The sequence below is a fragment of the Anabrus simplex genome, chromosome 8 (assembly GCF_040414725.1).
Source record: "Anabrus simplex isolate iqAnaSimp1 chromosome 8, ASM4041472v1, whole genome shotgun sequence".
In the NCBI taxonomy this organism is placed as follows: domain Eukaryota; kingdom Metazoa; phylum Arthropoda; class Insecta; order Orthoptera; family Tettigoniidae; genus Anabrus; species Anabrus simplex.
In genome coordinates, this window is record NC_090272.1 from 207,496,035 (window position 1) to 207,510,189 (window position 14,155).

The 14,155-nt window shown below is 39.0% G+C and overlaps 1 protein-coding gene across 1 annotated transcript in view; it reads left to right on the forward strand.

The window, feature by feature from the left end:
• Window positions 1–14,155, forward strand: part of Nos (Nitric oxide synthase) — a 789,894-nt gene that overhangs the window by 760,898 nt on the left and 14,841 nt on the right. Inside the window, exons 20-22 of the mRNA XM_067152126.2 lie at window positions 485–654; window positions 809–1,019; window positions 4,829–4,916. Of these exons, the coding sequence (XP_067008227.1) occupies window positions 485–654; window positions 809–1,019; window positions 4,829–4,916 (469 nt within the window). The remainder of the gene's footprint in view (window positions 1–484; window positions 655–808; window positions 1,020–4,828; window positions 4,917–14,155) is intronic.

Here is a 14,155-nt window from a genome sequence, read left to right on the forward strand (position 1 = left end):
GTTTTGGGGAAAACCAAAATAAAAATGCCTTTTTTATTTTCAGTATGAAACATGTTTCACTTTTGCATTTTGACATATTGTCTGCTTCACAACAAACAGACAAATATATAACATCACTGTGTTTGTTCCCTCTCCCACTCTACTGCTTTTGTGCTGACTACTCATTGGACCCGGCATCTATGACATTGTATGGGATGGTACCTAACTTAAGGCCACAGTCGTTTCCTTCCCTCTTCCTTGCTTAACCCTTCTACTCTTCCCATCCCCCACAAAGCCCCTATTTAGCGTAGCAGTTGAGGCTACCTGGGTGAGGTTTTCTTAATCCCACTTCACAGATTACATGAGCGGACATTAGTAGACATATATTTAAGTTCTATTATCCTCCACAGCTCATTCATTTCAGTAGATGCTAGACAAACTCTTGTAATCCAAACAAATCATAATTTTGACTATACAATTCATTAAAGTTCTGTCACATTTTCAGGAGTGGTCAAGACTTGGGTGCCTCATGAGCGCTTACCATCCTGTTCACTGAGAACTCTTCTGACACGGTTCCTTGATATTACAACTCCACCTACCCCTGATTTGTTACAACACCTGGCTAGCATTGCAACCAACCCTGAAGAACAAGAAAAACTCAGTCAACTGGCTACTGTAAGTTCTAAATGATGATGGAATTCAATATTCTGTGTTTTAAAAATTTGAAATCAGATTCTCTTCTCATTAATGTCTGGCTATTGGTAATGAAGTAGGAACAGTTTCCTTTCAACATTCTTAATTTTGTATTTGATCACCACTGATCTTGCAGGAGCCAACAGCTTATGAGGATTGGCGTCACTGGAGATTCCCACATTTGCTGGAAGTACTGGAGGAATTCCCATCAGTATGTCCTTCAGCACCTCTTCTAGTCGCACAGCTGCCTCTACTGCAGCCTCGCTTTTACAGTATCTCCTCATCTCCAAGTGTTTATGCAAAGGAGATCCATATCACTGTGGCAGTTGTAGTCTATAAGACTCAAGGTATGTTCTCGAATATACTCTACATAATTGTGAGATAATGAATTTACAAATTATTACAAGAAAAGAAGGTGAAACTCTTTAAGTTTCGCAGAGAGCTTTACTCCGTGTCTTTAGGAGAAAATCTCGACTGTTCCCCAGGAAGTCTTCTATAATAATGTGGGTTTGAATTTAAGAATATTTTACCATTGGAGAATTGTAGTGGTACGCTCGTTCATCACCAGGTGGCTCGCTGTATGGTGGCACAGAGCTCCTAGCGGGAGCTGACGACAACTTTAAGCCCCAAATGAGATATTCTATCACACTGCGCATGCTTGAGAAGTATCAGAGAGGACATCAGACAAATCAGGGATGAATGTAGTAGAAGAAATAGCAACTAATAAAATAACGAAAGACACCAGGATAGAATAGAACAGAGCTGAAGAATACGTGGTTACCAGCCATTAAGGATTTACATACAGTATGCAGTTTTCTTCCATGTCCTTTCTATATTGTTACAGTATTTTGTATTTTGTTTCGGTGTTTTCCAAATTTGTAAGTTAGTAATCACCTGTTGGTTCACTCCAAACTATGTATTAATGTCATACTTTCATATGTTTGTCTCACATCATTATCATCCACTGCTTTTCTCCACACAGTTTCTTTCCATTCTTCAGTTCTGTTCTATTCTATCCTGGTGTCTTTCATTACTTTTATTTTATTAGTTTCTATTTCTTCTACCAAATTCGGCCCTGATTCATCTGATGTCCTCACTGATACTTCTCAAGCATGCGCAGTATGACAGAACATCTCATTTGGGACTTAATGTTGTCGTCAGCACCGGCTAGGAGTGCTGTGCTAGCATACAGTGAGCCAACTGGTGACGAACGACCATACCACTACAGCTCCAACGGTAAAATATTCTTAAATTCAAACCCTCATTATTATAGAAGACTTCCTTGGGAACAGTCAAGCTTTCCTTCTGAAGACGCAGGGCAAAGTTCTCTGTGAAACATAAAGAGATTCACCTTGTTTTCTTGACACGGCATAAACCCAAAAGCCCATATCATATCTACAAGTACAAGCCGTGAAAGCATCAACGTTAACATCAATGTTAAAATTAATACAATATTATGCTCAGGAAGTTATAAATCAACCTTTAGCCAAATAAATGGGTTCAAGCTGTGCATTGCACTCTTCCTTGATGTAGTTGCAGTGGCGGCCGGTCAGTACGTGCTACCGGGCTCCAGCACGTAGCTTGAAACTGTAAGGAATATTATTTATGTACAGTAAAATTATCCTGGTGCCTTTTCGTTTTGAGTACGATATGAATTTGTGTTTTGTGAAAATCAGGACGAGATCCGTCGAACACCTAGCGCCGTTCTCCCGGGGAACAAGGCTCGTGCTCATGTGAAGTGAGCCCTTGCCTGTAGCCTGCAGGAAGTAATACGCAGGCGCAGCCAAGCTTGCAACACTCCCCCTAGCCGGCGGAGTATACCGTAAACCGGGATCAACTTTCACTGATCCCGTCTATAGTTACTTCCTCTCCCGCAAGGGGGTAGAAGTACTCGATGTCTCCTGCTACCTTGATGTTCACGGCCGACTGGATCCCTCGCTGCGCTCCTTAGCTAGCTAGAGCGACGCATCAAGTCGGCCGTGTGATGTTGAACGTGGTAAGCGAGTCTGCCACTAGAGAGTAGCATCGTCTGGGCTCGAAAGTAAAGCGTAAGCGGAGGCAATTTATCTCACACATGCTTATTAAAATATCCATCTTCCTTTTGTGTCAAAAATAAGGAATTCGTAGGTGAGTCAAAGAATCTTTGAGTGACCATAAATGTGATCCCGCATTACAATGTAATTTACTCTGGTGAAATGAAATAGCGTATGACTTTTAGTGCCGGAAGTATCCGAGGACATGTTCGACTCGCCAGATGCAGGTCTTTTGATTTGACGCCCGTAGGCGACCTGCGAGTCGTGATGAGGATGAAATGATGATGAAGACAACACATACACCCAATGATGGTTAAAATTCCAGACCCAGCCGGGAATTGAACCCGGGATCCCTGTGACCAAAGGCCAGCGCGCTAACCATTTAGCCATGGAGCCGGACATTTACTCTGGTAATAGGGGAGGTCTCAATGAATCAGTCGGCAGCTCTTTCAGTTGCTTTGTGCGGTTTTTAATCTCGCGGTTATATTACTGGTGCGTGTTTTTTCTGTCATTGTGTTAGTGCTCAAGTTTATACGGAGATTTATCAAATTATTTATCCACTGCAGTGTATATAAAGTGAAATTAAATTAGTGTTCTTAGTGGGGATCTATATTCCCACGATTCTATTTGCACTGATGTAAGTTGCGCCATTAGGTTAGTAAAAACAATATTTCTCGAATGGATTATTTATCTCGTAGACAGTTGTCGAAGAATTCATCTGCTTCCAAATTAATGTTGTTTTTGTTTGTTCTGAGTTATAAATTGTGAGAAAAGTTGTATTGTTATTATTATTATTATTATTATTATTATTATTATTATTATTATTATTATTATTATTATTATTATTATTACCAAGTTTGAAGTATGCGTTGTTCATCATGGCAATATGCAGATTTAAAACAGCGTATTTAGCTTGTTTTTTGTAGCACGTAGGACGATTTTTTCACGAGCCGCCACTGTGTAGTTGATTAAATCATAAATTGATAAGCTTTCCCAAAAAGTTATGGAAGACAAGCTGAAACTGCATAGCCAACAGTGTGAATCATTTCAGGCTATGGATATTTATTCGGGGATGAGTTTATAAGGTATTCTAGTAGGAAGAAGCATTTCAGAACATTTCCCTGAGAACAATGACCAGGCAAAAGAATTACATACATGGTAACTATATTTTATTCTTCACCATGTGAAGAGTTGTAAATGGAATGAAATGAATGTAGTAATAGGGAATAGCTGATTATCTATAGGATATACGTAGCTGATTTCTTGCAATGTAAATGGTGGCAACAGACTTTTCTTTTGGAGACCTGTTTTCCAGGAAACCTATAAAAGGGAAGCTTTTACCTAAGGCATGCCTGGGGGATGCCAGTCCAAAGCCCAGATAAATGGGGACAGTGAATGGCTGATATTTTGGTCTTAAATTATTTAAGGAAGCCAGCAGCCTTTCTGCTACTGGCAAGTCTTATTCTTGAACTGGGAAATGCAAGGGCAACTTCCCAACACCTTGAAACAAGGAGAGTTTCTAGTACTCTGTACTGCAGTTTAGACAGTTAAGGAGCCAGTAAACAACAACCAGACTGTCCTAATGGATAAACCCCTAAAGGAGGACAGAAGACAGAAAAGAACACATAATTATCTTGAAAGAGGCCAAGGCTCTCAGAAGGCCATCAGTGAATATTTACTTGTTTATCTAAGACAAACCACAATATCAGTCCGGCTCCATGGCTAAATGGTTAGCGTGCTGGCCTTTGGTCACTGGGGTCCTGGGTTTGATTCCCAGCAGGGTCAGAAATTTTAACCATAACTGGTTAATTTCGCTGGCACGGGGGCTGGATGTATGTGTCGTCTTCATCCTCATTTCATCCTCATCATGACGCGCAGGTCGCCTATGGGAGTCAAATCAGAAAACCTGCATCTGGTGAGCCGAACTTGTCCTCGGACAATCCCAGCACTAAAAGCCATACGCCATTTCACCACAATATCAGATATAAATAGATCAGTCAATCTAAACCTTACACTCTTGAAAAGAATTTAAAAGGAACAGGTTCTGACTGACACCTACATAATATGTACGGTAGTGTAACAAACAAGTACCTGTAAATGATATAAAGGTTTGATTTTCACAGATGGAGAAGGGCCATTGCATTATGGTGTCTGCTCTAACTACCTACGTGACATGCAAGAAAATGACCATATATACCTCTTTGTGCGAAGGTGAGTTACATAATTGTTTCTTTCTTAATGATTTCTTTATTTGTATTGCCCAGTAGTCAGAAAAAAGGAACGCAGTGTTGGGTAGCAGCTGGAGAGGAATAAGATCATACCATTTTCATCTCTAAAATGTAGTTCTGCTTTGCATTGCAAATAACATACTCTGAATAACATTTTCATCTAGGATATGGAATTGTAAAACCATTACTGGTATTTCAAAACATAGAATAATAAACTATGTAATCTATGGGACTGTTCATATTAATTTCTTGCTATCACATCCTCTGAAGTAAAGGAACAGGTCTGTAAAACACTGCTGAGAAATCATCCAATACTACACATAACAAACAGAAATCATGTTTCTCTTTCTCCTTTATGCACCATATACAAAAGCCTGTATACACTCATTTTATTAAAACTGTCTTTTCAAGTAAGGAAGCCAAAACTGTGCCTTAAGGATTAGAAAGCTACCAGAGACCTTATAAATGACTCATAATTGTAATTTTTTTTTTTTTTTAGTTCCTGAATGATTCTCAGAAGTAAAATACAAAATTTCCTAATTTTAACAATCTTCTAGAACAAACTCTTTCCTTCACTTGAAAGGAATATTATAACAACACTGTAATGTCATTTGGAAGTGTGATTTTGCACTTTAAGCAGAAATTTTAAAAATCAGTGGTAGGGGTATAACCCAGGGTATTGCAAAAATTTCCAGTGGTGTGTGTTTTATGGATACAAAAATGGAATGGGTGATCAGCTATCTTACATTTTCTTACTAACAGAAGTAAGCAAATACATACTCAAATAGCAAACCTAGATATGAAAAGTCTACATTGGCTTATGAAAGAATTTTCAGCATTTTTTAACTCTTAATGGCGTGCATAAATTATGTTTATGTAATGTTCAGAAATCAGTGTACTTTGTTTTATATGTGAAGCTGATGACCTAGGTATTAATATTCTTAATATTTAAACAATCACCAACAATTACTAAATAATGAATAAATTTAAGAACTTTAGTTAATTGCAAAATTGAGGGTTTTTCAATATTTGATCAATTGTGTACAACTTTTGAAATAATGCTACGATGATCCAACTGCCTGCTTTCATTTTGCATTGAGATCTCCCATGACAGTAGATACTCACAGAAATTTTAAAAGCTGAAGCAAAAATAAGATTAAATTATCCACAGCTTAATAAAATCTGATAGAATCCAAGCAATGTAGTCAAAACTGGGAAAGGAAAAATGTTTAAAAATAAAGGAGGCAGAGAATTTTTTTCCTTAGTGAAAATCAAATAATCATGAATATGTCTTTAATAGGTTGACAACCGAGCTGGATAACTGCAGTCGCTTAAGTGTGGCCAGTATCCAGTATTCGGGAGATAGAAGGTTCGAATCCCACTACCGGCAGCCCTGAAAATGGTTTTCCGTGGTTTCCCATTTTCACACCAGGCAAATGCTGGGGCTGTACCTTAATTAAGGCCATGGCTGCTTCCTTCCCACTCCTAGCCATTTCCTGTCCCATCGTCGCCATAAGACCTATCTGTGTCGGTGCAACGTAAAGCAACTAGCAAAAAAAAGAAAAAATAGAAAGTAGGTTGATAACATTCTATTTATACATTTCCTATTGAAATCTATTAGTGCCCTCTATTTCAAAACATTCTATTTATACAGATCCTAATTTGGTGACCAAAGCCTTTGGTAACAACTAATGTGACATCACTTCCGTCACACATTTTGTCAGGGAACATCACACAAATTTTCAAATGATCCCCAGCCATAAGATATATTCATGCCAAAGACAAGTTCTCTGTTCTGGTTTAATTAAATTGCTTAATATATCTTCCCTGTGGCTCTTGTCTACCAAGTTCGGGTTATTTTCATCTTCTGTATTTCAAATATAGACCAGTAATATTTTTTACTGCCAAAATCCACTCAGATATTTGAGTGACCAGAATACAGAAGAAGTGGAAGCCTCATTGGTGTACGCGGCGAGATTATCATAATTATTATGTATAATACTTTATTTCACTCTCATTTTTCCCTATAAATTTTGGAATCACAGATGAAGAGTGCAACTGCTTGTAATTCTAAATATTCATTAATAACCATTAATTGGTTATAAACATAAATCCTACATCTAGTCTTAACACATACTACATTCCTAGTCTTTAGTTATCATAGATTTTTCACCTTTCTTAGGCTTCTATCCTGTGTCAGAAAGTTCTAGTTTGCAGAAAAGTTTCTACCACATGATAGCATTTGTTGTAGTCTGAGTGTAAATTATAAACAAGCTTCTAATTGAACGGAACTCCTGATTACAACCATTTCTGTAGTCATTACCACAGTGAATCATAAATACATTTCTGGTTCTTTTAAATAAAAGGGTTTGTTTAAAAAAAAAGATGACGTACATCAAGTTTAAGATTGTGAGAAATAATAAGCCAACACCTGTGTTACTATCAGACGAATTCCGTTTATCGGGTAGATTTTCGGGTTCGACATAACATTAGTTTTAATTTCGGCAATCAGGAATGAAAGTTGTGTTTCTTTCTATATGCATCATCACCGAGGAAATACACACAGGTAAGATTTGATGTATTTCATTTCAGCAGCATAAGGACTGCCATTGTTGTTCATTTCTGTGTGTGTTTATTGGTGTCCAGAATGCTTGTTGAATGCTACGCTGAGAAAAATGATCATGTTTGAGAAGGAAGAAATTCATTATTTTACATTTATTCTGTTTTAAAAGGAATATTGCATTCATTTGCATCTTGAATTTGCTTCAAAAATATGAATTTTTAGCATATATAAATAGGAAATTAGACTAGAATAGTTTAAAAAGATTTTTTTTAAAATTACAACATTTGTGCTACACAGTAGACTAGCGAATATGAGTGAAACCATTCAGTAACAAAAGGAGAAGATAGTAATAATAATAATAATAATAATAATAATAATAATAATAATAATAATAATAATAATAATAATACTGAGCTCGATAGCTGCAGTCGCTTAAGTGCGGCCAGTATCCAGTATTCGGGAGATAGGTGGTTTGAACCCCACTGTCGGCAGCCCTGAAGATGGTTTTCCGTGGTTTCTCATTTTCACACCAGGCAAATGCTGGGGCTGTACCTTAATTAAGGCCACGGCCGCTTCCTTCCCAGTCCTAGCCCTTTCCTTTCCCATCATCGCCATAAGACCTATCTGTGTCGGTGTGACGTAAAGCCAATAGCAAAAAAAATTAATAATAATAATAATGTGATTGGTTTCACATCCCACTAACTACTACTACAGAATTTGGAGATGCCAAGGTGCCAGAATTTTGTTCCACAGGAGTTCTTTTACATGTCACTAAGTCTATCGACATGAGGCTGACATATTTCAGCACCTTCAAATACCAGCAGACAAAGCCACGATCGAACCTGCAATGTTGCATACGTAGATGTTCACAGTAGATTATATTATGACATGAGAAGCATAACATTGTATGGAATGAAACTCGATGTAATTAATGCTAAAAGGAAGAGAACAGTAGCCTTTAAAATGTGGTACTACAGGGGAAAATCACATCACAAATAAAGGAGGTAGACTATTGTACCAGCACTGAATAATGTTAGAGATAAGAGAATAAATTGGTAACACTGGATCAGGGGAAGAGGCAGGTTGAAATGACATTCTTTAAGACATGTTTTGTTCCATTAGTTTTGGTGGAAATCAGGTGGAGAAAGAAAAAATATGTAGACTTGAAAAGGCCTACAAAGGATAGGGCTCTTGTAAGACTGTATTGAACCACTCAATGGTCTGATAACCTGAACAACAGCACTAACCTTTTCACTGTTATAAATGTATGGTTACCCATCATGCTAATGTTATTTCATCTTGATAAGGACTATCAAAAAGTAGTTGAAATATTAACATGTTATCAATGTCAATATGACCTATTATCTCAAATGCAATCCATCAACTGTCAGCTATCACTGGCCATGAAATCCTAAAGCCAGTATCCACCCTGTATTTCATCTTCTCTTTTTAAACATTTATCCTACTGGTGTATGGTCTGCTTCATGGATCAAGGAACACCATTTCCCACAATCGAGAACATAATTACACTGTACGTGGAGTGTTCTTATGTTGGCATTAATGGCATCCTGCCATCGTTGTTTTGTCTTCCAATCGGTCGAGTTCCACTGACTTGAAGGTGGTAGGCAGTATTGGCAACGATGCGAGGTGCTGCAGCCATGATGTGGCCATACCATTGGAGACGTCTCTGACACATTTTTTATTTATTGGAGCAATGCCAATCTTTCTCCTAATAGCATCATTTGTAATGAGGTCGAGGTGAGAGATTCTCATCGACCAACGAAACATACGCATCTCCATAACACATAGTTGATGCTGCACTCGTAACTGGCCAGCACTCAGCTCCATAGACAGTGACTGGATGAACAACTGTATGGTAGACTTTTGACTTCACGCATATTGGCATTCTCTTGTCACAAAGCACTCCCATTACCTCCCTCCATTGCATCCATCCAGCGTTTATCCTTGCTCACACTTCATTAATGTTGGTGTTACTACATAAATGAAATCCTAAGTAACGGAAAGTATCAGTCTTCAGTAGGTTGACTTCCCTGACTTCAATATCACCGTCACTCTGATTTGGAAGGTACTCTGTTCTCTTGATGTTAAGATGAAGACCAAATCTGCTGAGACCTGTGCACTATATTACTCATTGAAATTTATTTATTGACCATAATGAATAGGAAGAAATGGTATCTAATCACTTCCCATTCAATTTATATTCTTTCGCTTAAAATTGCCTCTCTTTGGACATTTGTTTATTTTTTTTTATTTTTTTTTATTTCTTCTTATATTGCTTAAAGTTACAAAAAAAAGGGCTATCTTGAATCTTGTCAGTGTTGCAAGCATGATTTGGTATATTAATATTATCTGTGTATGTACTTCTGCTTTAATGTTAGTTATGGATGTAAGGCCCGTGGTCAGGATTTCACACTATGCCAGAGAAGTGAAGTCCAATGGATGAGTGGGCATGCATGTGCTTTTTTTTTTTTTTTTCTTCAGGCTGGAGAACAGAATAATACTTAGTATGTAATGTTTGCTAATTTTAGTTCAGTTTATATAGTACTGACAGTCCTAATACAGCAGTGCTTTGTATTGTTGGCTGCTCATCAATATTAAAGCATTCCTCACCAAGCATTGTGACAACATAGTGAGTACCTTAAGTATATTCATAAACACTTAAGCAAACCAAGTCAGTCATTTATTTGATTGGCTTCTTAAAACTCAATGAGCAACAATTATTTTTAATGTGATATTTTAGTCTAGGAAAGAATATCACATGAAGTTCTTCAAATTCTTAGCAGTTCAGAGTCCTGCTTACAGTTGGATATATTGCCCAGTAGCGGACATTAATGTGCAGTAGTGGTGCTAGTGGTTATTATTGTTTTAAGAGGAAGTAGGACTAGGTAAAATGGAATGGGTCCAACACTTCAAAAAATGAAGGTATCGGCCAAAGAAAGACAAGGGCGTGAACGGTGCGAAAATAAATGACTCCCTAGGCCTTGTAAAGTCCGGCCCCATCGTGTAGGGGCAACGTGTCTGCCTATCAACTGGTGGCCCCGGGTTCGATTCCCGGCTGGGTCAGGGGTTTTTAATTGTAAATGATTAATATCCCTGTCCTGGGGACTGGGTGTTTGTGCCATCCTTAATGCTCATTTCCTCACAATGAAGACTCTACATTTCCGCAATTCCAATTACACGCAGATTCATATCGTATGGTGCAGTAGGGGCAAAAGATCTCTATAGGTCAATGCCCCGAACAAATAGTATTTTTTTTTTAAAGGCCTCATAAACCTAGTACCATCAGGATCAGAAAGAAACAAGAGCTGACCAATGGAGGCTGGATGGGATAGATGCAAGTGGGAATCCTGGCATAAGTAAGTGGAGACAATGCCAGGACTCAGCTTAGGGTCAACCCACACTCCCAAGTTTTTGCTAGGGGCTTTACGTCGTACCGTCACAGATAGGTCTTATGGCGACGATGGAATAGGAAAGGCCTAGGAGTTGGAAGGAAGCGGCCATGGCCTTAATTAAGGTACAGCCCCAGCATTTTCCTGGTGTGAAAATGGGAAACCACAGAAAACCATTTTCAGGGCTGCCGATAGTGGGATTCGAACCTACTATCTCCCGGATGCAAGCTCACAGCCGCGCGCCTCTACGCGCACGGCCAACTCGCCCGGTACACTCCCAAGTTTAGAGCCCCTGAGGCCTCTTTTAGTCACCGCTTATGACAAGCAGGGGGCACCGTGGGTGTCATTCTACTGCCCCACCCATAGGGGGATACACTTTAGGCAAACCCTTGACCTTTATTACAGCTCCAACTCTGTGGAGAAGGACTGCCCACCAGGTGTTGGAATGTCTCTGGGGAGAATGGCAGATCATTCTTCCTACAGCACAGTGGCTAGTTAGTGTTGTGGGTCCTTGGAATCTGGAGCAAAATCATTTTATTTCATTCCAGAGAGATGCTCAATAGGATTGAGGTCACGACTTTGGGTTGGTCAGCTCTTACTGTCCACAAATCCCTGCTTTATGGCAAGGAACACTATCATGCTGAAACAGGCAGTGATCTTCTCCAGACAATATGCAACTGGTCAAAATGTCCTTATATTATTTTGCTTTTAACATGTTGGATAGCATTACGAGAGGACCAAGTTCCTTCCATTCCCACACTGTTATGTCAACTACCAATTTCATTGTGGGCATGGTGGGGGCACAGTGATTGTTTTAAGAGGAGATACAACTGGGCAATCATCCTCTCTTAACACTAATCAGAGGGAAAACAGGAAGAGTTCCAATCATTTGAAGAATGAAGGTATCAGCAAAAGAAAGGGAAAGGCCATGAAGTGTGCGAAAATGAAAGACAACGCCAAACCTTATACTGTCAGGGTTGGAAGAGAACAAGTGTTGACCAAGGATGGTCAGGCAGGAAAAATTAAAGTGAGGAGACTGGTATAAGTAAGTGGAAGCAATGCCAGACTCATCAAGAGGCCCCGAGGTTGTCAGCCCATGCTCCAAGTCGAGAGTCCCAGGGATCTCCCTTGCAGCAACCTCTTACAACAGGCAGGAAATACCACACCCCAGTCACAGGGAGGAATCACTGTGAACACTATACAGTCTGTCACGTATTGCTCACCTGGCATTTGCCACACCAAATCCTCCCGTCTCTCACATAATATAGTGGAATCACACATCTCCAATGGCGACACTCTTTAGAACACCGAACATGGTGTTCAGACCTGAAAATTATATTTTGGTACTGATGCGAAGGATCCTGAGAGTATTTCTCCCTTGGGTACCAGTATTTCAACACTTATTTTGGTGAACTGAAATAATGCCTGACTATCTAACCTAATCCTCAGCTTAAATACATACTTCCACAGCTGAAGATATTAGTAGTTCCAAATATGAACCAATAATAAGAGTCTTATTCTTCTTCTACTGCTCTTCCCCACACCGTGAGGTTGCAAATGCGACTGTGTCGCACTTGTGGATTTGGTCCTGGTTGGTTTTTTTTTTTTTTCTGTTGCTAGTGGCTTTATGTCGCCCCGACACAGATAGGTCTTATGGCAACGATGGGATAGGAAAGGCCCGGGAGTTGGAAGGAAGCGGCCATGGCCTTAATTAAGGTACAATCCCAGCATTTGCCTGGTGTAAAAATGGGAAACCATGGAAAACCATCTTCAGGGCTGCCGACAGTGGGATTCAAACCCACTATTTCCCAGATGCAATGGTATTGTTTTACGACTGGATGTCCTTCCTAACGCCAGCCCTACATGAAGTGATGTAATCACCATTGTGTGTTTCTGCTGTAGTTGGTAGTGTGGTGTGTTGTCTAAATATGAAGAAGAGAGTGTTGAGACAAACACAAACACCCAGCCCCGAGCCAGAAGAATTAATCAGACATGATTAAAATCCCCGACCTAATCAGGAATCCAACCCGGGACCCTCTGAACCGAAAGCCTCTATGCTGATCATTCAGCCAAGGAGAAGATGAACCAATAATAACAGTAATTGTGTCCACATAATCTCCTGGATTATGGACTAATAATATCACTTCTGTGATGTAGTTTAAAAATTTAGACAAGACTGGAACAAGGAGGAGAGAGAGGATAAACATAAGATAGGATAGATCTTACTTAATGAGTAAAATGTCTGTAAAAGAAATGGAGAAGTTATTTAATGCTACAAATTGCACTGATATTGCACAATTGCAATGAATTTACTCTTCATATAAGGAAAACAATTAATGGAAGAGGTGATTTAAACAGACTATATTTAAACTTTAATCAAAATTTGCAACACTCTCTGACTCCTTTGCCATCATATTTCACAATATATCAGTCTCTTTCAAATTCCCAGTATGAGAGCAACTTTTCTATTTCTAATAATATTGCCTAAACTGAGCTCAAGCATGTCTTCTAGGATTTTGCATTGCATGCTTATCTTTGCTCTTTTCTTTGTTCACTAACTACTTCTTTCCATGTTATTCTCTTTAACAGGTGATCATCTTTTCCTTCATACCATGTATCCCCTACTACACTACCCTCTTTCCTTTGATTTATTCACAACATTGTTCATGGTTTTCTGTTTGGTCCTAGTGTCTTCTATTCAACAGTGTTGGAACATATAAATCTCTTCCATGCAGCATTAATTCTTCTTTGTCACATATACCCAGGAATTCTAAATCATGCATAATACGTCATCTAACCTCCTTACGGACTCTGGTTTTAAGTTTCCTAGATATTAGTGTTCTCTTTTCCCAGTTCATAAAAGAAATTTTTAAAATAGCAACGCTAAACGTACGTCTCAGTTTGAGTTACCAGCTTTATAGAGTAGTTAGTAAGGCATCATAAACATCATAACGTTTCAGATGAGGTTATCAATATTGACCCCCCCCACAAAAGATGCATGTGCTTGGTTCACTCAGAAGGATGTCAGGAGCTCAAAATGTTTAGAAACAAAATTTCAATTTCTGGAGGCATTTGGCTCTGAGGTTCATTCAGCCTACAGCAAAAATAAGTACCAGGGCAAAGGCAAGCAGTGGTGGTGGTGATGGTGATTATTGTTTTAAGAGGAAGTACAACTGGGCAATCATCCTCTATATAACACTTATCAGACAGGAAAAATGGAAGGGATCTGACACTTTGAAAAATGAAGGT